The sequence below is a fragment of the Microtus oregoni genome, unplaced genomic scaffold (genome assembly GCF_018167655.1).
Source record: "Microtus oregoni isolate MIOR12 unplaced genomic scaffold, Mior012 000000F_ref0000247, whole genome shotgun sequence".
In the NCBI taxonomy this organism is placed as follows: Eukaryota; Metazoa; Chordata; class Mammalia; order Rodentia; family Cricetidae; genus Microtus; species Microtus oregoni.
The window spans coordinates 44,034,180-44,056,480 of NW_024543059.1; the positions used below are offsets into that span (position 1 = coordinate 44,034,180).

Below are 22,301 nucleotides of genomic sequence, written 5' to 3' on the forward strand. Positions count from 1 at the left end.
AGGGGAAAACGATCGTGGAGGACGTGTGGTTGCTACAAAAAGTGTTCAGGATTTTGCAATCGGACTTAGCGGTTGGGGGTGGGGGTGGGTGGGTAAAAGGAGGAGGAGCAGGAGACGTCAAGAACCCGCCCAAGATTCAGACACCCGCCTTCCAATTTAGCCTCTGGGATGGGCGCGGCCAGGAGAGTTTTACATATTTTATGAACCATAGAGAGGGCTGGATGACCGGGGAGCCTAGAGAGAACAAAGGCTGCTCCTGGCCGGTTTCCGTTTCCGCTGAGGCATTGGCGGTTGGTGTGCATCATGGCAACTGTGGTAAGTGTTGGGTGCTTGTGGAGAACTGAGAAAAATCCTCCTTGTGGAGTCTGAGGAGGCGGTCTGATGGAAGAGTGCTAAGGAAGATGCCCGGTTTTGGGGGAGGACTCATGAGTCTGAGGGAGGATACTGAGGAGGATCCTGGGTCTGAGCAAGAGATAAAGAGGAGGATGCCTGTGTGCATGAAGGAAGAGGGGCTGAGGAAGTCGCCTGGGTCTCAAGGAGGCTTGGGAGGGCACGTGGGTCTAAGGGAAGCATTGGGAAGAATGTAGCAAGGTCTGAGGAAGGAGTGCTGGTGTGTGCACCTTTCTGTGTGAGCTAGGAGGGCTGGAGCCTAAAAGCCTGGGCCTGAGGGAGGACTGTGTGGGGCCCGGTCTAGGGGAGGCGGGACCGGTGAGGATGCCTGGACTTAATGGAAGAGGGCTGACCTGGGTCTGAAAGAAGAGCCTGGTGTCTTGACCTCTGCGGAAGGAGAAAGCTAATCGTCGTGGCCTTAGAATATGATGGAGAAGACAACTATGTCTAAGAACTAGGTCATGTCAGGCAGTGGTGGCGCACGCCTCTAATCCCAACACTCGGGAGGCAGAGGCTGGCAGATCTCTGTGAGTTCCAGAATAGCCATGGCTGTGCAGAGAAATCCGGTCTCGAAAAACAAGAACAAAAAAGAATCCTAGGTCTAGTAGGAGACAGTGTGGCACACACCTTTAGATTAAGCACTTGGGAGGCAGAGGCATGCAGATCTCTGGGTTTGAGGCCAGCCTGGTCATCTACAGAGCAAGTTTTTGGATATCCAGAAATACACAGAGAAACCCTGTCCGGATACCTCCCACAAAAAAAAAAAAAAAATACTAAGTGTGATGGAAGAGTCATGTGGATACTCAGATTTGTTTTTTACACATACACACAGGTTATACTGTTTAGCTCTGGCTATCCTGGAATTCACTTTGTAGATCAGGCTGGCCTGGAACGCACAAAGATCCACTAGCCTCTGCCTCCCGAGTGTTAGACTTAAAGGTGTGCACCACCACCGCCTGGCAGGATGCTCAGATGTCTATGTGAGTAAGTAAACAAGAGCCTGGGCTGGCAGGACCTTGACTTCACCTTCCTCCTGATAGAGTCAGTGCAGTTGCGCAGTCCTCTGTCTCAGTCCTGAGCTTTGGAGAGACTACAACTGTGAGCCTGTGCTGTGTGCTAGAGAGCATGGATCGTGGACAAGGAAGTAGCGTATCCAGAGGGCGAGAACACAGTGCAGGTTCAGAGCTTGGCACCTTGTCAAATTTTTTAAGTTACTTTTAAATGTATTTTAAGTTTATTATTATATTATGTTATATGTAGGAACTTGTACATGCACCGTGTAATTTCAGTGCCTAAAGAAGGCCAGAAAAGGGCATTGGATCTCCTGGAACTAGAATTATGGATGTGCATTTCCCGGAACCTCGTACGGGGCACATGTCTATGAACACACAATTACTGAGATGATAAAATGAGAGAGTAAAACCCCAGAAAGTGAGACCAAACATACTGGGCCTGGCATCTGCTCCCCAGACAGGTGAAGAAATACTGTGATCTTTTGGTGGCCTCAGTTCTGATCTTGAGCCCAGTCAAGTTGTAGGTAGGGCAGTGGAGAGCCTGTTGCTGTTAACCATGGTGAGGAGGAGGAGGAAGATGGGGAGGTAGGAGGAAAGAGCCACACTTGAAGGTCTGTCCTCTGAATCCAGAGGTGGGCCGGGCTGGCGATGTGTGTCATTTGTTTGTGTTTTGTTTATTCTCCGTTCTCGTCCGGCACAGTTGTGAGACTTCACCTGTATCCAGCCTCGGGTCAGAGCTCCCAGAGCATTGCCTGGTGGTCGCTTCAAATTTTTTAAGTTACTTTTAAACGTATTTTAAGTTTATTATTATATTATGTTATATGTAGGAACTTGTACATGCACCGTGTAATTTCAGTGCCTAAAGAAGGCCAGAAAAGGGCATTGGATCTCCTGGAACTAGAATTATGGATGTGAGCCACCATGTTGGAACCAAACCTGGGTCCTTTGCAAGAGCAGCAAGTGCTCTTAACCACTGAGCCATCTCTGCCGCCCCTGTTTTCACATAGTTTTCCTGTGTGTATGTCTGTGTATGTGTGCCTGGTGCCCACAAAGGACACAGGAGGATTGACCTACAGATGGTTGTGGGCTGCCATGATTAAACCTACCTGGATCCTGTAGAAGAGCAACCATGTTCCCAACCACTAAGCCATTTCTTCAGCCCCAAGTTATAGCTGGAAACTAAACCTGGGTCCTCTGCAAGAGGAGGAAAAAAAAAACAAAACAAAAAACACTCTTAAAAAAAAAAAAAACAGGAGGACAGGCTCCAAAGCTACAGAGAAACCCTGTCTCGAAAAACTAAAAAAAAAAAGGAAAAAAAAAAAACAGGGCTGGAGAGATGGCTCAGTGGTTAAGAGCATTGCCTGCTCTTCCAAAGGTCTTGAGTTCAATTCCCAGCAACCACATGGTGGCTCACAACCATTCGAAATGAGGTCTGGTGCCCTCTTCTGGCCTTCAGGCATACACGCAGAAAGAATATTGTATACATAATAAATAAATAAATATTAAAAAAAAAGAATCTTTTAAAAAAAAAAACACACTCTTAAGCCCTGAGCCGTCTCTCCATCCCCTAAATGATATTTTTATTTATTTTGTGTGTGTATATTTGTGTGGGTGATGGTTTGCCAGGGCTCATGTACATATCAGAGGATAACCTGTGGGAGTGGGTTCTCTCATTCCACCATGTGGGTCCCAGACCTTGAGTTCGAGTGGTCAGGTTTGGAGACAGGCACCTTCCTGCTGGCTTCCTCAGAGTCCCTGCCCAGCACACTTCTCCTTGGAGACCTCATTGTCACCCTGACCCTTGACTCCTGCGCTCGCCTGGGCTCGGATCTCTGACCAGTGGCCTCAACAGTTTGAAGGTGCCCTCAGATGGCCAGGAGCCACTTGGATAAAGGTCTTATAGATTGTGGCAACTTCTGAAGCCTCATGGCAGAGCCATTGCCTCCACATTCGGGGGGATTATGTGTATAGAACATAGCCCCTCCTCCAGGACATAGGGGCATTTCTTCCTGAGTTCCATGTGGGCACCAGAGAGCCAGCAGAACCGGATCTGGGTCCCAAGGGTGTTGCCAGCATGAGCGTAGTAGCCTTTATTTATTTATTTTTTGGATTTTCAAGTCAGGGTTTTTCTGTGCAGCCCTGACTATTCTGTAGACCAGGCTGGCCTCAAACTCAGAGATCCTCCTGCCTCTGCCTCCTGAGTGCTGGGATTAAAGGTGTGCGCCACCACCACTTGGCTCAGGGAGATAGTTTCTTAGTTAAGATTCCTTTTCCCGCCGGCCGGGCGGTGGTGGTGCACGCCTTTAATCCCAGCACTCGGGAGGCAGAGACAGGCGGATCTCTGTGAGTTCGAGACCAGCCTGGTCTACAAGAGCTAGTTCCAGGACAGGCTCCAAAACCACAGAGAAACCCTGTCTTTAAAAAAAAAAAAAAGATTCCTTTTCCCTAATAACTCTAGCTTGTGTCAAATTGACAGAAAATTTAAACTGACCAGCATGGCAGGTTTATGGCTCACGGTTGGAGGAGATACAGTCCCTTTGACAGTAGGAGCCCGAGGCAACCGGTCACATTGTATCCTCAGAAGCAGAGAGTGATAAATCCTGGTGTTTTCCCATTTAACTCAGTCCAGAAACAAACATGTTTGCGGACATGCCCAGAAGTTGGTTTCTATGGTGATTATAAACACACTGAGATGAAATGTGGCAGGATGGCGCATACTCCTGCACAGCAGGGAGGAGTTCTTGCTGGGTCCTGAATCCTAAAGGGGTGTTTGTTCAGCAGTGGACAAACTTAGCAGGACTATTTGTTGGGAGAGCTGGGTTCCTGGGGGTGTGTCTTTGCTTGCTTGCCCTGTGGAGGGCCTGTGTGTAATAGTAGTTTGGGGTCTCGTGCTCCTGGCATCTATCCAGCCTCTATGAAGAGTAAATAACTGCACGGCAGGAGACAGGCTGTGACAGCCGTAGGGGATCCTGGAAGTCCTGTCCTGGGAGAGGCACACTGAGCATCGCAGCATTGTGCTTTCTTAGTTCATAAAAATATCACAAGCTGCGCCAGGGCCACTATCTGGGTTTCTCTGTAGCTGGGGCTAGCCCCAGGTTTAAAGCATGCCTCCTGACTCAGCCTCTTTCCGGGCACCCCCACCTTTCCCACAGCTCCCTCCCCGAGCCTTTGCTTCTATTTCTGGACCATTGTTTTCTCATCCTGGAATTGTGTCTTATTTTATGCATATGGCTGTTTTGCCTCCGCGTATGTCTTTGTCTGTGGAGGCCAGAAGAGGGTGTCGTACCTCCTGGAGCTAGAGTTACAGACATTGTGAGACACCACGTGTGTGCACGTGCTTTACCCTGGGTCCCCGGGAGGGCAGCCAGTGATCCGACATGGAATCATGTGTAGAGCCCATACACTGAGGACATTCAGTGTTCTTCCTTTTAAGCCTGAATGGTATTCCGTAAGTGAATAGACCATATCCTGCTTGTTCACCCATTGGTCACTGAACGTGATATGTGTGGCACTTGGCTGTTGTGAACATTGGTGTGCTTGCTCTGTGGGAGCTTCCAAGGGCTCAGACATCCCAGGACGTGTTTACGCCTGTCTCTCCTCTGAGAGGGAAGAGCGGTAGCTGCTGCTTCGGGAGCTCAGGAGACCCTGGTAGGTGTTTGTTGAATGAGCTCGGTACTCTAATATGTCAAACCATGAACACGGAGTCCAAGGTGCGCCAGAGAGGTGTGAACTGTGCCCTTCATGGGGTATGCACCTACTAGGAACCAGAGCACTGCTCTGGGAGACTCCTGGGCCTCTGTAGTGGGCTGATCACCCTGCCTATTGGTGACAGCACAGTGGGGGGCTACCTGTTAGGGAAGGAACAGAACGGAACTCCTGGGGGACTGTAGGACCTTGAGGAAGGAAAGGAGATAAAAATGGGGCACATGGGACTCTTACACATCCATCCTCCTTACCTGCAGGCAGCCACCACCAAAGTCCCTGAGATCCGGGATGTGACGAGAATCGAGCGAATTGGTAAGTGCACAGACACAGGACAGGGAGACTGCAGCTGAGTGTTCAGACAGACAGACAGACTGGCAGAGAAGGATGTGGTAGGTCCTGCTGCCATAGACGTGGTGCCTCCATGAGGTTTCTGGAGTATCTGAACCATGTTCCCTGCATACAAGTGCCTGTGGTCAAATGCTTCCTAGGGGTGTCCTGGCGTGTTTTGTTTCTGGTGTGTCTCCTCGTGCCTGGAGAACCCTCAACAGATGACCATGAGATTCATGGGTGCACATGCTGGAAGTCCCCTGTCATCCTATCTTTTGAAGAATGGCAGGAGAGAGAGAGAGAGACCATCATGCAACAGGGCTCACGTGGAGGGGAAACGGGGAGACCGGCCTCTGGAGACAGGAGCAATGGAGAGAGGAAGAGAGAGCAATGGTGGGGGGAGGTGGGCAGGAAGGGTCTTTTATGAGGGGATGTATTGCATGTGCTGTAGCGACTTGCAGATGGCATCGTCAGGCTAGCACCATCCCCACTGAGCCACAGCTCACCACCTTCAGCCAGCCGGGGGTGCAGAAGCTGGCGTAGTGTCTCCCAGGAGTCCTGCTGGCCTGCTGTTCAGCAGTCACTCCCCACCTCTAAGACAGTAGAGGACTGTGGGTTCCAAGTGCTGACTCATGGTGGACTTATGAGCCCAGCGCCCAGGCTACTGGCTCTGCGCCTCAGTTTCCTGACCCGCAGATTGGGGCTAACATTGCCCCTTGTGAATGTGAGAGTCACTGAAAGACTGTGGGCAGGTGTGGTAGCTGAGGCAGAGGACCATGGGTTCCAAGACAGCCTGGGCAACTTGGTGAGACCCTGTCTCTAAAACTTAAAAGAGAGTGTTTTAAGCATGGCACATTGATGCTTCCCCGTTTAAAGGGCTGGAGCCTGTTGCAGCTGACCTGGTAGAGACCAGCTGCACCAGTGATGCCCTTGGATGTTGCCTGTCCAGGCTTTGAAATTTTTCTTCTTTGTTTTTTTGAGACAGGATCTTTTATCTTTTCCCTTACTCACTATATATCCCTGGCTGTCCTGGAACTCACTCTATAGAGCAGGCTGGCCTCGAACTCACAGAGATCCACCTGCTTCTGCCTCCCGAGTGTTGGGATCACAGATGTGTACTGCCATGTGGCTGATGAGTTCTGCTTTACTGAAATGAAGCAACTCCTATCCCAATGCCTGGGGAGAGCCCAGGGACTCAGTCATCCCCAGCGCTCGCTAAATCTCATCTCCACAAAAGTGACACAACCCCCTTGGAGGTGTGGTAGCATCCAGACTCAGAGTCCAATAGCGTGGAACCAGCCAGTGACTCTTCCCTTCTCCCACACAGGTGCTCACTCCCACATCAGGGGTCTTGGACTGGATGATGCCTTGGAACCAAGACAGGTAGAGCTTTGGGGCTGGGTATGCGGGCTGCTCCTGCCAAGTTGGGCAGGGCTATGCCTATCTTCAGACCTCTTGATTCTATGCAAAAGCAGTTCAGCCACAGTGATGCCCACCTGCAATCCCAGTACTGGGAGGCAGAGGCAGAGTTCTGGGAATTCAAGGCCAGCCTGGTCTGCAGAGGGAGACCCTGCCTCAAAAAACAAAAACAAACAAACAAAAAGAACAAGAAGAAAGTCAGTACAGGCAGAGTGTGGGCCAGGGTGTGGTGGGAAAATAGCAGTGGCTTTGGAGGCCATCAGTTACCTTCCGTGCCTCTCACCTCCTACCCTCCAGGCTTCCCAGGGCATGGTGGGGCAGCTGGCTGCCCGGCGCGCAGCTGGTGTGGTGCTGGAGATGATCCGAGAAGGGAAGATTGCAGGGCGGGCCGTCCTCATTGCTGGCCAGCCAGGCACCGGGAAGACAGCCATCGCCATGGGTAAGAGGCCAGTGAGTCCCTTCTGTGGAAGTCAGGAACAGGGTAACTTCAGCAGACACTCCTAGAAGCATTAGTAGGAGGCTGTCTAGGCCACTGAGCAGTTACAGTTAAATGGGGTCCCCTGTCTTGTAGCCTCAACATTCTCTGCTTCCATATTGGGGTCACCATGTATCCAAGAAGACTGAGTCAGCTCCCACCATCCCCACTGTAGTCCAGTCAGGAGCTGCTGCTCTGTAGGGAAGCCGTTTGCTTCTGCATTTGTGATTCCATCGCACAGTGCCGCAGAGCAGGCTGGGCCTTTGGAAGTCGACATTCTTGGCTGGCCTGGAGATGCACCCGCCCCTGCTCCCAAGCTGGGGTAAAGGTGTTTGCCGCCGTGCAGCATCGTCTTGTCGTTTTTTAATTGGGATCATTGCTGTCTTCATAGAGTAGAGGTTCTGGGGTAAGGACAGATGGCCCTCTCTGCAGCAACCCCATTAGTGACCGAGGACCACAGCTGCCTCTCTTCCTTGTGGAACTCTCTGTTCATGCTTCAGGGTCCTCCTCAGGCACCTCTGCCTCTGAGGCTCTCCTGATCCACCTATCTTCCCACTCCCACCTCTGCCAGGACGGTAGGGCCAGGGGTGGCTCCGTCAGTTCCGAAATGGCACTACCTAGAGAGGTGGCCGTGTCCCGTGCCTTGCTAGGTGATGTGTGCTGAGGTGGAAACTAAATGGCTGGTATGGCGGACACGGAGCAGAGGCATGCATGGTTTTAAGGATGTCTATCGGGAGCGTGAACCACACAGCCTCGCTGTGTCAGTGACCTGGGGCCAGCAGCCACAGCTGCCTGACCGCTGCTCCCACAGGCATGGCCCAGGCACTGGGCCCCGACACACCATTCACAGCCATCGCAGGCAGCGAGATATTTTCTCTGGAGATGAGCAAGACTGAGGCTCTGACTCAAGCCTTCCGCCGTTCCATTGGCGTTCGTATCAAGTGAGTAGCGGATGGATGTCCACTCTGCTTGCCTGAAGTCCTGGTCTGTGAACCGGAGTAGCGGAGGCCAGGCCAGTCTGACCCAGGCTCTGTTGTCTCTCCTGCCAGGGAGGAGACAGAGATCATTGAAGGCGAAGTGGTGGAGATCCAGATTGACCGACCAGCCACGGGCACGGTGAGTCTCTGGCTTCTTAGTCCCTCACCTCTCGCTTCAGCCACATTCGTGGCCAAGAGAGTGTGTGGGCTGATGAGTTACTGTGGCACCAAGAACCAAATGCTTCCCTTCCCCCAGAGCTCCTTCACACTAGGCCCACCCGGGTGACTTACCTCCCCACACTTCCTGCTTCCAGTTGTCACCCAGATGTGTCTGCCTGGTCAAACCCATGTGTCTCAGGCAGCTGCCCTGTGTTTCATTTTATGCCTTTAAAGTTGCTAGTGAGGTGACTGAATGTGGAAGGCCCTTGTTGCCAGGCCTGGCTTGTGTTCCTCACACAGCCCATGTGTGGAAGGAGCCAGCCGCTCACTGGTTTTCCTTCGTCCTGTTTTACAGCCGCTCTGGAATCTCATCTCTCACCAAGGAATGAGTTGAGATTCCAGAGGGCTGAGACATTGTTGCAGGGGTTGCTAGGGTGGGACCTTCCCGCCTGCCTGTCCACGTGAGCTCTCAACACCAGCCATTCCAGAGCTTGTGTTTTGGTGGCGGTACTCTCGGTGTCGTGCAGCCATCACTGCCTCTACCTAGTTCTAGAATTTTCTATTACCCCATGAAAAAAATATACCTGTATGCCAACAGCCCTGACGTTCCCCTACCCCAGCCGTGTGATCTCTGCCCACTTCTGGACTTGCAGGTTCTGGCTACTTTCTAAGCGTTGGCCTGTAGGGCGGTGGGCGAGTGCCTGGTTTCCAAGTTTGTGTTGCAGCTGGGCATGGTAGCGCACCTTTCATTCTTGCACTCAGGAGGCAGAGGCAGGGGGATCTCTGTGAGTTCAGGGCCTGCCTGGTCTATAAAGTGAGTTCTGGGCTACACAGAGAAGCTGTTTTGATAAACAAACAGAGAAATTCACCTGTGTGTTGCTGGATCTTCACGTGATGTTTCAGTTGCTACTGAAATGCCTGGAGAAAGACGTGCTCTGGCATCGACCAAGCCTTGGCACTTCCGCGTCTGTGTCATGGGTGGACCCTCCTCCCTTTCCATTTGCTCTGTGGGTGTGAGATGAGTGTGTGTCCAAACTGCCCTTGAACCCTCATCCTCTCCTATGCTGTGAATGTTCTCTTTAATGGCTCAGTGGTTAAGAATATGGACTGCTCTTCCAGAGGACCCCAGTTCAGTTCCCAGCATTCACATAGTGGCTCACAGACACCTGGAACCACAGTTCTAGAGATCCAGTAATACCTTCTTCTGGCTTTTGTGGGTACCAGTACCCACACATATGCTTGTAATTAAAGAGAATAAAATGTTAAAATATTTATGTTTAAAGCTGGGCAGTGGTGGTTTTGCATCCCGAGTGCAGAAATTAAAAGTGTATCACCTCCCAGCTGGATTTTTTGTTCTTAATTAATGTTTTATAAAATGATTTTGTTTTGTTTTCTTTTTCATTTATTTAGTGTGTGTAGAGGTCAGAGGACAAACTGTGATAGTTGGTTCTTCTCCCACTAAGTTCCAAGGTCATTGAGATTGGTTCATGTGCCCTGCCCACCCGACTGCTTTGCTGGCCCAGCTTCTTTTTCTTTTCTCCTCCCTCTCTCTCTCTTTCTTTCTTTCTCCCCCAACCCCCATTTGTTTGTTTTGTTTTTCGAGGCAGGATTTCTCTGTGTAACAGTTCTGGGTGTCCTGGATCTTGTTTTGTGGATCAAATGGGATGGTCCGGTCTCAGTTGCCTTTATTTGCTGTTTTGATTTTGTAATCAACAAAACTGCTTTTTTTCCTACTGTGGTCAGATGCTCAAGAGACTGAGGCAGGAGGTCTTGCGAGCCCAGGGGTTCAAGTCCACACTGTATAATAGAACGAGACTTTGTCTCAGATCATGGGAGTGGGGCTACGGATGCGCAGAGGCCGACATGCCTAGAGTTGAATCGATGTGAGGGCCCGGGGGCGTGACTTGGTGGTGCATGCTGGGCCCAGGCCTCAGGGTTCCAGGCCCAGGACTACAGGGGAAACAATGGCTTTGATTTGGGCATGAAAGAGCCCTGTTAGCATTGGCACTTCTTCCCACTCTTCTGTGGGCTCACAGTGACACACAGCACACACTGGAGAGTACCACTTAAGTCCTGGCACCCATGCAATCACCTTCCAAAGGCCATCCCCTCCACGAGCTTCCTGTGCCATGCCAACTCACAAAAGGGTGAGTTGGTCTGAGTGTTTCCTGGTGTGTCCCCTCAGGGATCCAAGGTGGGCAAGCTGACCCTCAAGACCACGGAGATGGAGACCATCTATGACTTGGGCACCAAGATGATCGAGTCTCTGACCAAGGACAAGGTCCAGGCCGGGTGAGCCTTTGCAGCCATGAAGGTGGCTGGGGCAGTGAGAGTCTTCTCTTTTGTTTTATACTCCAAGACAGCTTCTCTGTAGCCTTGTAGCCTTAGCTGTCCTGGAACTCACTTTGTAGACCAGGCTGGCCTTGAACTCACAGAGAGAGATCTCCTGCCTTCACCTCCTAAGTGCTGAGATCAGAAGTGCTCCTGCCTCAGCCCCTCTGCTGAGTGCTGGGACTTTCACTGTGTCCCGTTGCCCCTGCAGGGATGTGATCACAATTGACAAGGCCACAGGCAAGATTTCCAAGCTGGGCCGCTCTTTCACACGCGCTCGAGACTATGACGCCATGGGCTCCCAGGTACTTGGCTGACCCTGACCTGGCAATGGGATGTTTCTATGTCTTTTGTTCCATCGTGGGGTCTGGATGCTATGTTACCTCTGGTGTGTGGCCCCTGGTGCCCATGCCCTTGCTGCCCTCACACTTGCCCTCGGCCCCACAGACCAAGTTTGTGCAGTGCCCGGATGGGGAGCTGCAGAAGCGCAAGGAGGTGGTTCACACCGTGTCCCTCCATGAGATTGACGTCATCAACTCCCGTACTCAGGGCTTCCTGGCCCTCTTCTCAGGTCAGCTGTCCCTCCCCATTAGTCCCCAGCACCATGACTGCGCCCATCTTCTGGTGTGCCCCCTTTCTCTTCCCTTGCGCCACCCACCCTCTGGTCTTTGTACCCCTCTCCTGGCACTGCCACCTCCTCAGTCTGTCTTCCCAGACCTGCCGTCTGCCTTCTGTTCTCCTTTTGAGTTTATCCTTCCGTGCATGGGTTCCTGCCTTCTGTCCTTTGTGGGCATTCCAGGGTCCTGGCCCGGTCCTATAGCACTGCAGCTCCACTCTGGCATTCGCTTCCTTTGTCTTTGCCACCTCTGAGCCTTAACTCAGCCCCTCACTCCACTGATGCCCCTGTCTCTGGCAGGAGACACAGGGGAGATCAAGTCAGAAGTCCGAGAACAGATCAATGCCAAGGTGGCTGAGTGGAGAGAGGAGGGCAAGGCGGAGATCATCCCTGGGGTGAGTGACTGGGCTGAGGTGGGCGGGTCTGGCCTGGGTCCGCAGTCTCCACCCTGATCTTGATCTGTGTCCCACTGGTTCCAGGTGCTGTTCATCGACGAGGTCCACATGCTGGATATTGAGAGTTTCTCCTTCCTCAACCGGGCTCTGGAGAGTGACATGGCCCCTGTCCTCATCATGGCCACCAATCGAGGCATTACCCGGTGAGCAGCTTTAGAGCTTTCTGGGTGAAGGTGCGCTCTGGCCCAGGGGGTGATGGTAGCCTGCGCACTGTGGTTGGTACGCCAGCACCTCCTCACCAAGCTTGCCTCAGCGTTGTCCCCAGTCAACTTGCAGTTCAGAACTGCTGGCCAAGGCACCCAGAGACACCCCAGGAAGTTACTCCGAGCTGGGCTCGGGGCATCTGTTAGGCACATCACAAACTGCGGTGACCCTCAAGTCACTCACCCAGACACTTCGTCACCTGAACCCAACGATACTGTGACGTGCTGGGCGTGGGGTCACTTCCTCCACCAGTGGGCTAGCACTGTGTAGACTGAGACAGAGGACCTGAGTGTGGAGGACCAAGGAGGGACAGGGCTCAGGGTGCAAGGCTCCCTCTAGTGGTGGCTCATGAGCTTCACTGAGCACGTCACCATCTCATGTTTAACCATGGCATCCCCTTTCGGTTGTTTTTGAAGTTGTGTGTATGTAGTGGGGGTGGGGTGTAGAGGTGCGGATTCAGCTGTGGGCAGAGTCCAGAGCTGTAGACCCTGCAGCTGCCTTTATGAGCGGTTATGAGCTACCCAGTGTGGGTACTGGGAAACCTACCTGGGTCTTCTGCAGGAACACTCTGTTAACCATCTCCTCAACCCCTTTCTCTTCTCTGATCTATTTTTATTGTGTCTCTGTATATGTGCGCATGCATGTGGTCCCCACAGATGTCACAAGAGTGCATCATAGCCCTGGAACTGGAGTTCGATGTGGCTGTGAGGAGGGCAGAGGCCGTGGCTGACAGCCTCGCCTGCTCCGCTCCGCTCTGCTCTGCTCCGCTCTCCCGCTTCACAGTAGCCTAGGCTTTCCCAAGGCCGCTTTAGACCAGGGCACAGGGGAGCCAGTCCTGAGGTCTACGCTGGCTTTGTCACCTGATGTTCACCTGCAATCCCTAATCCCTGTGTCAACCTCTCCCCTAGTCTGGAAAGTGCAGGGATGGTAGGTTGGAAGCTGGCAGCTGTCCTGAACCACCTCCCGATAACAGCATTGTAGTTGTGGCTAAGCTACCTGTGAATGGAACGATTTGTTATGTATGGGTCCCGTTTCCCACCAAGAATTTCCTGTGCAGCAGGGGACAGGACAGCCACTAGCACCACTGGGAAGGCCTTGCTTATAGGCGATGAGAGCCTGTGCTCACATAGTTATTCAGCTCCCCAAGAGGGTTGTGATGGCCAGTATGGCTTCCCAGAACATCCATTAACTGTGCTCCCTGACCCCCAGGATCCGAGGCACCAGCTACCAGAGTCCTCATGGCATCCCGATTGACCTGCTAGACCGCCTGCTCATTGTTTCAACGTCCCCCTACAGTGAGAAGGATACCAAGCAGATTCTGCGCATCCGGTGGGCCACCTGCCCCTTTATGGGGACACTGAGATTGGATGGGAGGGATGCGCCCAGGCCTCTGTATCTGGGACACCAGTGTGGCATCCTACCAGTGGGAAGCACCCTGGGGTGGTGCCTCTGCGGTTCTGAGGCCTGTGTCACGGATGCTCTGGGCATGGGTGGGGTGCTCTGGGGATGGGCAGAGCGGATCTGCCATTCTGCCTGGCTGAGGCCTGCCTGCCCACAGCTGTGAGGAGGAGGATGTGGAGATGAGTGAGGATGCCTACACAGTTCTGACCCGCATTGGGCTGGAGACCTCCCTGCGCTACGCTATCCAGCTCATCACAGCGGCCAGCCTGGTGTGCCGGAAAAGAAAGGTAAGCCAGCACGTTAGCGTGGAGGACTAAAGGGATGGCCCTGGGGTAGCCCATGGGCCATGGCACAGGGGTATTCAGTGGGGACTAAGAACCACAGCGATCTTAGAGGAAAAGGCTGTGGGGGAGGGGGGCTTGGACCCATGACCCCATGCTGACACGGCCCATCTGTCCCCAGGGCACAGAAGTGCAGGTGGATGACATCAAACGCGTATACTCCCTCTTCCTGGATGAATCCCGCTCCACACAGTACATGAAGGAATACCAAGATGCCTTCCTCTTCAACGAGCTCAGTGAGTAGCCCACCCGGGCTGCTGCCACCGTGGGAGGGGGCTACATGGGAGCACCCTGGAGCTCACTCGTGCTTGGCTCCCCCTCTCCACAGAAGGCGAAACAATGGACACCTCCTGAGCTGGCTCCGCCCAGCCCCACCCCGCCCACCTCGTTTCTACAGATTCTGGCACTGACTTTGTATAAAATGGTTGGAAACTGGAGCCCTGCTGTGTGTCCGCAAAGCCCATGGACACCCACGTGCAGTTGTAAAGCCTTTATTGGGAGGGTGATTGGAACACTTGCCAGCTCCTTGAGATAGAGAAGTGAGGGGGTGGGCCTCAGAGGAGGAGGAGGCCAGGGAGGTGGGGGAGGTCACAGGCCAACGGTTGAGCCTTGGGACCCCCACAGTCAGAGCTACTGAGACGGCAGGGCCCACAGCGGCAGCTGAGGGCCACAGGGAAGGAGACCACGGGGTCCACACCAGGTGGGCAGCCAGGCAGGCGCACAGACGCGAAGCGCTGCTCCTGGTAGGTGCACACGGTCTGGTGCGCAGGCTGCAGGTTGACCGTCACTACTCGCTCCTGGAGCCCCGGAGAAAAGAGTCATGAATGCTCCCGTACCCTGACCGGGCTGTGTCCACCTGATTTTCCAAACCCCCACAGTAGCTGTGACCCCTTGTCCAGGTGCCATCCCCTTTTGCCCCACTGCCACCACCCGTCTTGGGTCTAGCTGAGGGGGTGGTACTTTGTGAGAGAAGTGAGGTCCCAGCCCATTTGGCGAGCTCACCATGCTGGGACAGTAGCCGGCACAGATGCTGGTGGTGAAGGTGATGCAGACGGGGCAGGCCTCCTTCTCTGCAGCCAGGGTTGCGTTGATAGGCCGGCACACTGGCCTCAGGGGGCCCCTGGAGGCCCACACTGCGCTCGGGCTCAGCAGCAGCCACAGCAACAGCCCCTGGGACACAGCCAGTAGTGGCTCAGTCTAGCCCTAGGTTCGCCACCCCAGGCTCTGGACCCACTCAGTATCGTATTGATCCTGGCCTTCAGGACCTGCCATCAATTCCGTTTCTGTCCTTCTTGGAATCCACAAGTCAGGACACCCCCGCCCCTCACAGGTCACAGGACCGTCCATCTGGTGGGATTGGGAGATGCCCAGGGCCCTATACTCTTACCTGGAGCCTCTCCATTCTTGATGCCTTCCCTACCTCGGTCACCTAACTTTATACCTGCGGGTTGTGGGGGTGGCAAGGCCACCAAGCAGTGACTGTAGGCTTGGGTAGCCTAGACACTAATCTCTTCGGGGGCGAGAGACAGACAAGGTCAGGGAAGTGAGGGACCATCAGTGATTGGCCTCACACTCACCCCAGGTGTCTGAGCCTAGCCAATGTTGGGAGTGCAGGAAGGACCCTTGGGCCCTTCACCCCCATCACAGGAGGAGAAAAAGGTGAACTCTGCAGGCTGCTAGCTGGGTCCCTCGGTGCAGCCTTATAAAAAGGAACAGCTTCAGCATTAGGTTCCTCCTGCCCCAAGTGGGCCTCCAAATTTACTATACCCAGACACTTCCAACCAGAAGTGGAGCAACCGCCCCTCACCCGACTCCCTAATCAGGATGCGTGGATCCAGACGTGGGTATGATTTCAGCTGTAAAACTCCTTGATTACTAAGCTCCGCATGGAGGAGGCTTTTCTGCAAGCGTGGGGTATGGCCAACCCACCCACAAATCCGATGCTGGAGTGTATGTCTGCCTGTGGGTGAGGCCCACATGCTCACACCAGCTCTGCCCTGGCACTCCCATAGCGGGAGTTCTCGGTGCAGTAGGCCTTGGGCACACTGTAGATGCCAGGCACTGGCTTCTGGTGGGGGCCTCCCCAGGGTGCCTCTAGTGGGCAAAAGCGGTCCAGCCTGCGGAGCGGGTGCACTGAGGGCCCGTAGGACTCCTGGGCCAAAGGCAGGGCCCCCAGGTATGGCACAGCTGGTGGTACTGGACGTGCACGGGCTAGCCGTTCCCTCGGTGGACCACCATGACTGAAAGCCTGTGGCTTCTTCAGACAGCTCCAGCAAGTCATAGATTTCTGGCCAGGATATCCAGGCAGCTCTTTCCTGGGGGAGGGGACAGCAAGTGAGTAGACCCAGACACAGCAGAGTTCAGATTCCAGGGCCTGGAAATTGCTCTTGCTACCTTGGAGGAGCCTCTGGATCCTGAGCTGAAAGAGCTCATCTTGGGTCAGTATTGAGGTCCCTGTCTTTGCAGGTGTAACTGCTGAGGGGCTGTGCCTACACTAGAACCTGAGGAGCAGAGGCTCACCTTGAGAAGTCACGTGCAGAGGTTGTCAGATAGGGCTGGAGGCGGTCCAGGACACCCATCTTGCTCACTGTAAAGGGCTGGCCAGCCAGCTCTGGGTTCTTTGTCCAGGGGATGAGGGCCTGAGGAGGATTGGGAAAAGCTATTGGGTTACCCTATTAAAGCCCTCCCGCCAGACTTTGTGCCTCAAATCAGGGTCCTTGGGAGCACTGCACCCAAACTCAAGCTGTGGCCACACTCTTCCCAGTCCCCTCCTAGTCTAAGCAGTTACTGACATCGGACATTCAGTGCATCTGGGTAACAACCCCACCTGCTCATTCCTCACCCAGGAAACCTAACTTTATCTGGTAACTTGACCCTGTCTCAGAATATTCTAGTCCAGCTCTGAATAGCATCTACTCAGCTTAGTTCATTGCAGCACCCCACAGCCTCAGAAGCAAAATTGAACCTCCCTCCAGGCTTCATCCCCAGAGTTCAGGCTAACCCAATGCCTTTTAGCTACACCCTCAAATGCAAGCTTCCTCCAGCCCAGAGATTGTCTAGACCCTAACCCTCTGGGCAGCCCAGGCTCCTTCCCGCTGTGCCCAAACCCACTCTACCTGGGAAGGGCCTCCGCGGTGGTGGTCAGTGAGCTCCAGGGGTTGGGGCTCCGCAAAGAGAGGGGCACTCTGGTCCAGACCTGGACAGCCCGTGTACTGTGTCTTCATCTCGCTGATCTGGTATTTTGTGTTCAGGGGGACACCCAAACCCTGATGGCTTCTTAGCTACAAGAAGGCGATCCAAAGTCTAAAGATGAGGAAGCAGGGACTCCAGTTTCCAACTCTCCATCCCACATACTGCAAGGTTCCAGAACCCTACCTTCTCAGCCAAAGACTTGATCCCTAGTGGCCGCCCAGGGTCCTCATGTTCTGCGGCCTTGGGCTGAGCACAGGGCCCACCGTGAGTCTTGGCCGTGTATGCCGAGCCCGAGGTGGTTTCCCATCTGCTGATGACTTCGTCAAAAGCCCAGATGCGCGGGACGTGCTTCATGGCTGCGGGCAGGGGTGCCAGGACCGTAGACTGGGGAAAGTGCATGGTTCAGCCAAAAGACCCGAGGAGCCTTCCCCTTTCCTTCAGCTCCTGGCGTGCAGGCTCCCAGGCCTCGCCTCCTTTAAGATAGAGTCTAACCCTATTCTTCTTTCCTCCCAGCACACAGGTTTGTCAACTGCCCCCTTTTTGTCTTGCCCTCCGCCCGGGGGCTTCTCACCTGCAGAGTGGGCGGAGGAAAGGGCGCTGGTGGGATCCTGTGGTGGGCGACCCCGCTGCTGGTGAGAGGCCAGCTGGGCCAGGTTCCAGGAACCTCAGTTTCAGAAATGGGGTACCAAGGGGGCCCATATCGCAGAGCTAGGGGCCGGCCTGCCATGGTTCTCACCCTCTCGGAAGCCAAGAAGCGGCTTGTGGTGTGGCCGTTGCCCCTCGTAACAGAACCCGCCCACCCCGAGCCCAGCCAATGGCTTGGGGAGGGTTCGGGGAACCCAGACCAGGACTTTGAAAGAAGATGGAGAAGACCCTAAGAAAGACGGGCACAGAAACAGATACGTGAAGAAGGGTGGAGACTCCAGAGAGGAGGGGAAAGGAAACAGGAGGTCAGGGGAGGGGACACTGCAGACTCGAAGACAGGCTGACTCAGGGGATGGGGAACTAAACGTCCCTTTCCTGCAGGGCCCCTGGCCCAAGGGCTGCCTCCTCGACCGCCAGGCCTGCCCGCCTCAGGGTAACAGTTTCCAGACAGCTCCTTTCCGTGAAGGCTGAAGGGCCAGCGTCCCCAGTCATGCCTGCCTTTCATGTGGCTGAAAATTTCCACCTGGGTATGGGGGCGGGGGACCAAGGGAAAGAAACACCGGGAAACACTTAGAAGAGAAAGGGGGGCTCCACCCACAGAAAAGAGACAGGAAGTCAGACTGAGAGGGTGGGAACAGGGCCACCCTCAGCATCAGGGGCGGATTCTGCCCTGCTAGTGGTCCAGGCTCACTCAGTTTGGGAGAAGCTCGCCTCCAAAGAATATGTTTATACACCCTAGTGTAGTTGCTCCAACACTGAGGCTGTTGAGTCTAGCCTGGTCTACTACGGAGAGACCCCGTCTCTCAGGTGTCCCAACACTGGAGATGAAGGTGGGGTGTGAGAGTGGGATCATCCGATACGAGCACTTGTTCTTGCAGAGGACCCAGCCAGGTTCAGTTCCCAGCACCCACATGGTGCCTCACAAGCAGCTGTAACTCCAGATACTCTTCTCTGACACCATCATGGTGTACATCATACATGAAGGTGAAACATTCAATACACAGAAAATCAAAGAACTCTTGCTAGGCGGTGGTGGTGCACGCCTTTAATCCCAGCACTCAGGAGGATCTTTGTGAGTTCTAAGCCAGTCTGGTCTACAGAGTGAGTTCTAGGACATGTTCCAACGCTACACAGAGAAACCCTGTCTCGAAAAGCTTTAAAAGAAAAATTACGGCCGGGCGGTGGTGGTGCACGCCTTTAATCCCAGCACTCTGGAGGCAGAGGCAGGCGGATCTCTGTGAGTTCGAGACCAGCCTGGTCTACAGAGCTAGTTCCAGGACAGGCTCCAAAACCACAGAGAAACCCTGTCTCAAAAAACAAAAAAAAAAAAAAGAAAAAGAAAAATTACGGTCATTCTCAGCAACATATTCTAGTTCTAGGCCTGTCTGAGCTTCATGAGAACCTGTCCCAGAACATTAAAAGAAAAAAAAATGCTGTGTGTGTGGGGTGTGGTCCAGTGATGGTTTGCAGGAAGTCCTGGGTTCCAACCCCAGCACCGCATAAACTGGGAGTGGGAGATACAAAGCTCAACACTTCCTAAGTTCGAGGCCATCCTGAGCTGCCTGAGACCCTGACTCCAAAATCTAAACAAAAAAGAGTTGGGTCAGCCTTGGCCAGGTCAGGCTCCCAGTAAGTACTTCAAGGCCTTTCACTGACCGCATCCTCAGGTTCTGGGGCCCACCTGGCCCATACCCCCTCCCCACCTCTGCCAGTCTGTGTAACCCAGGCTGCCCTGGAACCGGAGGCAGTCCTCTGCAGCCTCTCAGGTATTAGGATTACAGGCATGTATCACGATGAAGCCCCACTCCTCAGCAGACAAGGCTGGCCTTGAAGTTTCAAGTGCTGGCATCACAGATGACCTCCACTGTCTATGATGTGGTATTCAGGATAGAGCGGAGGACCTAATGCCGGCTAGGCAAACAGCCTACCAACTGAGGCACAGCCCTGTCTACATCACTTTTTCACATGGCCCTTTCCCTCTTGCCAGGGTGGGCCAGGGTCCTCTGGTATTGGAATGGTCAGCAGAGTGATGTCTTAGGTCTAATAAACAGTAGATCGCAAACATTGGCTATTATTATTATTGTCAAGTTCCTCCGGGAGGACTTCTATCCATCTCTTAAAACTGGTTTCACCAAACATTCCATGTAGATTGAGCTCGCAAATGGCATTTGATTTTTTCAGTTCTCAATCAGAAGGCACAGTAGAGCAGCCGGGTTGCCTCTGAGGTCCTTTTAGCATCCAGCTCCTTTTTCCTCAAGCTGGGGCCCTCAGGCCCGGCCTGTTCGGCTGAGAAGCGTACAGACGCAAGCTGTGTCGATCCGAATCCAGCGCCAGCCCACGCGGCCCTGTGAGTCTGCAGTCAACGCCCGCACATAGGACTGCTTGGCCTTGCATTCTGAGAGCCAGTGCCTCCGATCCACACCGCGACAACCTCCTCCGCCCACACCCGGGCCACCTTCCCCAGCGCTTTCAGCCTTGCAGCGCGTCTCGAAGAAGTACTGACGCAGGGGACTGCCACCTGCTGCAGGCACCTCGCCCAGCACCTCCACCTCGCGCCCACGCAAGTCCACAGCCGTCCGCCTGTCCGTCACCCAGCCACTCACTGCGTCGCACACGGCTAGCTCACCCCGGCGGCTCGCGGGCGCAGTCTCACTCACCCCACGCCGGCTGCGGTTGGCTGGGGCCCCTGCCGGCTCCCCATAGGCTCCAGCCTCCAGCAGGAAAAGGAGAGGGGGCCCAGAAGGGGCGCCCCTTGACAGGGCCACACGGGGAGACAGGAGGTCCCACTCAGCGGCCAGAAATGGGGGAAAGGTGGAGGGTGGGGATTGGGGCTCCATGGGGATGCTGGGGAGTAGGAAGAGGAAAATGATGAGGGAGGAGTGCTGAGGGAGCATGGCTTGCACACCTGAAAATGGAGAAAGAGGCAGTCCTTAGAGAAGGAAGACACCTGGGTAATAGAAGCCAGGGTCCTACCTCCCCCCAGAACGGCTGTCAGCATGGCATACTGTGGGAGGACCTTAGGGGTCCCCTGTGTTCTACTTGGGGAACGCTTAACTTTCGGATTAATAACTATTCAACTCCTGTGAGTGAGAAGCCGAGCTGGGCGTGGTGATGCACACCTGTCACCTCAGCACTGGGAGGCAGAGGCAGGAAGATGGCCGTTTACACAGGGAGTTCCATGCCAGCCAGGGCTTATACAAAATAATAATAATAATAAAAGAGAAATTATTTCTATCCGGTCACACAGCCAGCAAGTGGCATGGGTAAGATTTGGATTCTGAGCAGTGCTATTTGGGTCTCATGTCCTATAACCAGGAGGAACCCCTGAGTCCTGCCACTTTCATGGCCTTGACTGTGGGACCGACCCAGGTGCTGGGAAATGCTGCGAGGGAGATGGAGAGATTTGAACGTTCTAGAAGCTGCGCCGGGACTGGAAAGCAGCAGGTGAATGAATGAATACCAGACCTGTCAGCAGCACCACCACCTCTTCACTCTGGGGCTGGGGGCCCCCAGGCTCTGTGGGGCCCCTGTGTAGGATACAGGTAGTCTCCTCCCTGACATCTCAGGAGAGGGAGGGGGCAACCACCTGTGGGAGGAACAAAGCTGGTTACATAGGCGGATGGGGGAAGGGCACGACCCCCCCATAAAAAGCCACCGTTTCCAGAATCTTTGAAAGTCCAGGGTACCCTGGAATAGAGGCCCCGCCCACCTCCAGAGGCCCCCTTCCCGGCGCAGGTGACAGCTCTGGAGGGATGGGAAGCAGATGGGGGGGGGGCAGAAAGGAGGGGCAGGTGAAGCAAATGAAAGACATTACATCCCCTCCTCCCATTCCTCCACCGGAGGTGCGGCGCGGTGGGGGGGAGGGGGGCTGGCCTGGACAGCCGGGTCCCTGCCGGCCCACGCTCAGGGCTCTGGGTCCCTGAGGCTGCTTCCTGGAATGTTCGCTCCTCGCAGGACAGGCCAGGGCCCGCCCAAGACTCCGACTACGCATACCTGGAGTGTCTGGCTGGCCAGGCTCCGAGGTGGGGGAATGGGAAGTGTGGAGTGTGAACGGGGGCAGAGGTTGGCCACACCAACACAGCGAGTGCGGGTACCCGCTGCCTCCTCCCTCTGACCCAGGGGCCCAAGACCCCAGAACCATCCTCCCTCAGCGAGGGTGTCCTGGTTCCCCAGATGCCTCCTGCTGCAGACTAGATTTCTTGGACTCCAGCCGCCTCCTCCCTCAGACCCCACAGGTTCTGGGGTTGCGGTCCCTCCTCCAAGGTGCTTATAAATAGGGACTCCCTGTTTCTCCATCCAGGAAAATTGGACTGGGGATCCCTACTCCCTGATTCGGTTGGAGGGGGATCAGCTCCACCATTAGGACACTTCCGTCCTGCCTCAGTTTCCTTCGCCAAGCCCCGCCCCTGACGGCCCCGCCCCCGTCCCTCCCTACCCGGGGGCCGGGCGACCTGGACGGCGGAATCTGGCAGGGGAGGCGCGGAGCTCCTACCTGGGGCGCCCTTCTCTGCTCCCCGGCTGCCCTTGGCGCCGCCGCAGCTCCTCCTCCGGCTCGCTGGCAGCTCGGATGCCCGCCGCTCGCCCGCAACTCGCCGTTTGCGCTTGGGAGGGCCTGGGTCTGGGAGGAGGCGGGGCGGCGCCCGACGGCGGA

General features: G+C 54.6%; 4 protein-coding genes across 4 annotated transcripts; 1 reads left to right on the plus strand and 3 right to left on the minus strand.

Annotated features, from left to right (window-relative positions):
- The first annotated feature begins 87 nt into the window (after positions 1–87).
- Positions 88–14,250, plus strand: Ruvbl2 (RuvB like AAA ATPase 2). The gene is made up of 15 exons (XM_041654122.1): positions 88–315; positions 5,366–5,420; positions 6,763–6,818; positions 7,152–7,293; positions 8,141–8,270; positions 8,379–8,445; positions 10,651–10,757; positions 11,008–11,101; positions 11,244–11,367; positions 11,713–11,807; positions 11,892–12,010; positions 13,281–13,400; positions 13,630–13,759; positions 13,935–14,049; positions 14,142–14,250. The coding sequence occupies exons 1-15, from the start codon at positions 304–306 to the stop codon at positions 14,165–14,167; spliced, it is 1,392 nt and encodes a 463-aa protein (XP_041510056.1). The 5' UTR covers positions 88–303; the 3' UTR covers positions 14,168–14,250.
- A 110-nt stretch (positions 14,251–14,360) lies between these two features.
- Positions 14,361–15,215, minus strand: LOC121463306 (lutropin subunit beta-like). The gene is made up of 3 exons (XM_041675459.1): positions 15,201–15,215; positions 14,816–15,010; positions 14,361–14,610 (listed from the first exon to the last, which is right to left on the minus strand). The coding sequence occupies exons 1-3, from the start codon at positions 15,213–15,215 to the stop codon at positions 14,368–14,370; spliced, it is 453 nt and encodes a 150-aa protein (XP_041531393.1). The 3' UTR covers positions 14,361–14,367.
- Positions 15,216–15,794: 579 nt separating this feature from the next.
- LOC121463362 lies at positions 15,795–17,732 on the minus strand. The gene is made up of 5 exons (XM_041675583.1): positions 17,577–17,732; positions 17,189–17,389; positions 16,930–17,094; positions 16,334–16,452; positions 15,795–16,128 (listed from the first exon to the last, which is right to left on the minus strand). Exons 1-5 carry the CDS (start codon positions 17,730–17,732, stop codon positions 15,795–15,797), a joined length of 975 nt encoding a protein of 324 aa, XP_041531517.1.
- A 1,792-nt stretch (positions 17,733–19,524) lies between these two features.
- Ntf4 (neurotrophin 4) lies at positions 19,525–22,256 on the minus strand. Its single transcript, XM_041656566.1, has 3 exons — positions 22,143–22,256; positions 21,116–21,236; positions 19,525–20,555 (listed from the first exon to the last, which is right to left on the minus strand). The coding sequence occupies exon 3, from the start codon at positions 20,542–20,544 to the stop codon at positions 19,918–19,920; it is 627 nt and encodes a 208-aa protein (XP_041512500.1). The 5' UTR covers positions 20,545–20,555; positions 21,116–21,236; positions 22,143–22,256; the 3' UTR covers positions 19,525–19,917.
- Between the last annotated feature and the right edge of the window lie 45 nt (positions 22,257–22,301).

Coding starts and splice junctions, on each gene's coding strand:
- Ruvbl2 (XM_041654122.1), top strand. Junction 8,446..10,650: donor ACCGACCAGCCACGGGCACG/GTGAGTCTCTGG, acceptor GTGTCCCCTCAG/GGATCCAAGGTGGGCAAGCT. Junction 13,401..13,629: donor AAGCAGATTCTGCGCATCCG/GTGGGCCACCTG, acceptor GCCTGCCCACAG/CTGTGAGGAGGAGGATGTGG.
- LOC121463306 (XM_041675459.1), bottom strand. Junction 14,611..14,815: donor CCGGCTACTGTCCCAGCATG/GTGAGCTCGCCA, acceptor CCGGGGCTCCAG/GAGCGAGTAGTGACGGTCAA.
- LOC121463362 (XM_041675583.1), bottom strand. CDS start 17,732: ATGGCAGGCCGGCCCCTAGCTCTGCGATATGGGCCCCCTTGGTACCCC. Junction 17,095..17,188: donor TCAAGTCTTTGGCTGAGAAG/GTAGGGTTCTGG, acceptor GCCTTCTTGTAG/CTAAGAAGCCATCAGGGTTT. Junction 16,453..16,929: donor ACCGCGGAGGCCCTTCCCAG/GTAGAGTGGGTT, acceptor AATCCTCCTCAG/GCCCTCATCCCCTGGACAAA.
- Ntf4 (XM_041656566.1), bottom strand. CDS start 20,544: ATGCTCCCTCAGCACTCCTCCCTCATCATTTTCCTCTTCCTACTCCCC.